The sequence below is a fragment of the Stegastes partitus genome, unplaced genomic scaffold (genome assembly GCF_000690725.1).
Source record: "Stegastes partitus isolate 25-593 unplaced genomic scaffold, Stegastes_partitus-1.0.2 Scaffold1033, whole genome shotgun sequence".
NCBI classification, from domain to species: domain Eukaryota; kingdom Metazoa; phylum Chordata; class Actinopteri; family Pomacentridae; genus Stegastes; species Stegastes partitus.
The window spans coordinates 283,915-287,613 of NW_007578764.1; the positions used below are offsets into that span (position 1 = coordinate 283,915).

Here is a 3,699-nt window from a genome sequence, read left to right on the forward strand (position 1 = left end):
GATGTAGGGTTAGAGGGTAGATGTAGGGTTAGAGGGTAGATGTAGAGTCAGAGGGTAGATGTAGATGTAGAGGGTACCATGAATGTTGTTGGACAGGGTTGCGGTGAAGCTTTATTCCAGCTGGTGTTCACTGTGTTCGGTTGTTCCAGTCACCCGGAGCGTCCGGACAGAGTGACGTCCATCATGGCGGAGCTGGACAGACAACAGCTGCTGTCGCTCTGCGTCCAAGTCGAGGTAACGACGTGTCTGTGATTAAAGTCTCAGTGTTTCATGAATACAAAGCTGAAGTGTTTGTTTGTGTTTCAGCCCAGAGAAGCTGCAGAAGACGAGCTGCTGCTCGCTCACACGTGAGTTACGTCAAGCTTCTTCCCTTTCTGTGGTACAAACGGTTCAAAGTCACAGTAAAGGCTGATGGTGTTTGTGTTGCTGCAGGAAACAGTATGTGGACTTGATGAGGTCGACTCAGACGATGACGCAGACTGAACTTCAGACTCTGTCTAACAAATACGACTCCGTCTACCTCCATGCTGTAAGAACAAGACTGATCAGAAGCTTCCTGAAAATCTGGAATATTTTACATACATTTTATTTTCTGTAACATTTCAGGGGCATTGTATGAATATTTCCAGACATGTTGTAGACACTGATGTGTGTGTCAGGATTCGTTCCAGGTGTGTGTGCTGGCAGCCGGTTCAGTTCTGCAGCTGGTCGATCGGGTTCTGACCTCTGAACTCAGGAACGGATTTGCCGTCATCAGGTACCAGCTTCCAGTGAAGTCAGAAACCACGTCAGCCTCAATCTGCAACCCAAACTGTTTCTGAAGAATCACCTTCCTCATTACTTATCTAGACAAATTCTTCTGCTTTTGTTGTTTTATTTGTTCATTTATTTATTTGTTTGTGTTCTTTGTTCAGCAGCGCTCTGAGAGGCATTTCCCCCAGTGACAGTTAGCATTAGAACTCCTACACAGGTTGTTTTTTAGTAAAACAAAAGACAGTGTGGCTGTCACAGATGATAGTCACATAGTCTTATGTTGTTTTTTGATCTCCTGAACACGAAACAGAAACCCTGACAAACCAGTAGGTTGCTGTCTTCCTCTTCGCCATGTAGATCTTGTTGTTCTTCTCCTATGTTTTCTCCACTCAGACCTCCAGGTCATCACGCTCAGATGAATGAGGCCAATGGGTTCTGTGTCTTCAACAACGTGGCGATTGCAGCTCGATACGCTCAGAGGAACCACAGCGTCAGCAGGTGGGTTTATTCTCAAATCACAAGTTTTTTTTGGCTTCAGTAAAAGCAGCTGGACTTCTGTTTTTGGGTTCGGCAGATTCTCCTGTGATGTTCCTCTGTAGCTGTAGTTTAGTCTCTCAACCCATCTTCTCTGTCCAGAATGTGGACTTTTCTGTCCTCAGAGTGTCTCTGATCCTTCAGCTGGATGCTGGTCTGGTCCTGATGTCTGGTCTCTGCTGTGGGTTAGTGTCCCTTTAACAGGGCCTGTGCTCTCCTGGCTGCATTGGACTGCACATACAGCTGCAGCTCATAATAAAAACTCACATTCTAGACAGACCTGTCCAGGTGAACCTGCCTTCACCCTGAGTCAGCTGGGATAGACTCCAGCCCCCGCGACCCTAATGAGGATGAAGCGGTGTATAGATGATGGATGGATGCATGGACGTTCTAGACAGAGAGAGCAGGTGGTGTAGGAGTGGACTGAAGGACGACGAAGCTCCACGACGCCACTTGTCTGGTACTTAACATGCAGTTTTACCACCATTAACTTCTTGGGTCATGTGAGTCCTGTCTGCCATGGACCATAAGTCATGTGATTAGAAGGTGAGAATAAATACCTGCAGATCAGCATGAATGTTGTCAGAACCAAAAACAGAAGTCCAGTTTGTTCTCGTGAAGTCCTCAGTCATCAGGATGAACAGAACCTGATGTGATGAACCAGATAATTGGACTGTCTGTCTTTCAGGGTGTTGATCGTGGACTGGGATGTCCATCATGGTCAGGGGATCCAGTACCTCTTCCAGGAGGATCCCAGGTAAGCTGCAGGATCAGGTGTCAGCCATTATTGTGAAATTCTGTTACTAAGCAACAGCTGGGGCATCGACCAATCAGACAGCAGTCGGCAGTATAAACAAGGAAGTGAGCTGCAGACCCATCAGAAGGTTTATGAACGTTGACCATTTTGACACTGTGCAGGGAGCGTAGGTGCAGCAGTCACATGTTTTTATATCTGTGAAGAATCGTCGAAGCTGAGTCCAGACGGAGAGCTTCATGCTTCTGAAGATGTGGAGTCACAGCTGAGCTGCCTGGATGGTGTCAGGACGTTACAGCAGAACTCTGAGTTCAGTCTGGAGGATGTTCAAGGAGACAGCAGCAGCTCCTGCCTCATGCACACGCTCCGTGCACACGCTCCGTGCACAGTCTTGAAACTTTTTGTTCAATCTTTGTAGTTTAAGCTGCAGAAAATTACTGAGTGTCTCTCTCTGTCTGTCCATCTGTCTGTCTGCAGTGTCGTGTACTTCAGTGTCCACAGGTATGAACGGGGATCTTTCTGGCCTCACCTGTCTGAGTCTGACAGTCAGTTTGTTGGCAGTGGACGAGCTGAAGGAAGAAACATCAACGTTCCCTGGAACAAGGTGAGACCACCAGAACCGCAATCAGAACCAGAAGCAGAACAAGAGGGAGATACACAACCAGAACCAGACCCACACACAAAGAAGCACTTCAAGCAGAAACACATCATTTCATGTGATGCGTAGTCAGATGTGCAGATTGTGTGTTTGTGTTTCAGACGGAGATGACTGATGCTGATTACATCGCTGCTTTCCAACACATTCTTCTGCCAGTGGCCTACGAGGTTACACCACAGACACACACAGACTCACACATCACACACATGCAGCTCATGGTGTCATCAGGTGTTGATCAGTGTGTGTTTGCAGTTTCAGCCTCAGCTCGTTCTGGTCTCTGCTGGATTTGATGCTGCAGTCGGAGATCCGAAGGTGAGCATCGACAGAACGCAGATTGGACACACGTGTGTTGACATGCCAACACCAAAACTGTGTGTGTGTGTGTTTTTTTTTTAGGGCGAGATGTGTGTGAGTCCTCAGTGTTTCCACGTTCTCACTCACATGTTGATGAGTTTGGCTGAAGGTCGACTGGTTCTCGCTCTAGAGGTAAAACAACATTAAACACACTGATTTATTATTCTGCCCTAGGACAACACGTTTCACACCTGTAGGACAGGCGGTGAACACAGTGTGTGTGTGTGTGCGTGTGTGTGTGCGCGTGTAGGGAGGTTATAACCTGCAAGCGACAGCAGAGGGAGCTGCAGCCTGCATTGCAGCTCTGCTGGGTGGAGCCTGTCCTCCAATGAATTCACCCACTGCTCCATCTGACAGGTAACAGCTGAGACTCACCTGACATTTACACCTGTGCAGATATTTCAGTCTGATAATCAATGATCAAAATTGTTGTGTAGTGTGATTAACTGATTGAAAACTTGTGTGTCTGTTAGCGCTCTGCAGTCCATCTCTCAGACCGCTGCAGCTCTGTATCCTCACTGGGCCTTCCTACAAGTCCTTGGTAGCAGCCACAGTCAGCACCACATATTAGCGTTAATAATAACAGTTAGTAGCACACGTTTGCATTAATAACACAGCTAGCACCACATGTTAGCATTAATGATAA

The 3,699-nt window shown here is 47.2% G+C and overlaps 1 protein-coding gene across 1 annotated transcript in view; it reads left to right on the forward strand.

The window, feature by feature from the left end:
• hdac6 (histone deacetylase 6) overlaps positions 1–3,699 on the forward strand; it is a 35,757-nt gene that overhangs the window by 11,660 nt on the left and 20,398 nt on the right. Inside the window, exons 5-16 of the mRNA XM_008295248.1 lie at positions 150–234; positions 307–347; positions 433–529; positions 660–757; positions 1,147–1,251; positions 1,976–2,044; positions 2,519–2,645; positions 2,801–2,866; positions 2,952–3,011; positions 3,096–3,185; positions 3,304–3,410; positions 3,527–3,651. Coding sequence (XP_008293470.1) covers positions 150–234; positions 307–347; positions 433–529; positions 660–757; positions 1,147–1,251; positions 1,976–2,044; positions 2,519–2,645; positions 2,801–2,866; positions 2,952–3,011; positions 3,096–3,185; positions 3,304–3,410; positions 3,527–3,651 — 1,070 coding nt within the window. The remainder of the gene's footprint in view (positions 1–149; positions 235–306; positions 348–432; positions 530–659; positions 758–1,146; positions 1,252–1,975; positions 2,045–2,518; positions 2,646–2,800; positions 2,867–2,951; positions 3,012–3,095; positions 3,186–3,303; positions 3,411–3,526; positions 3,652–3,699) is intronic.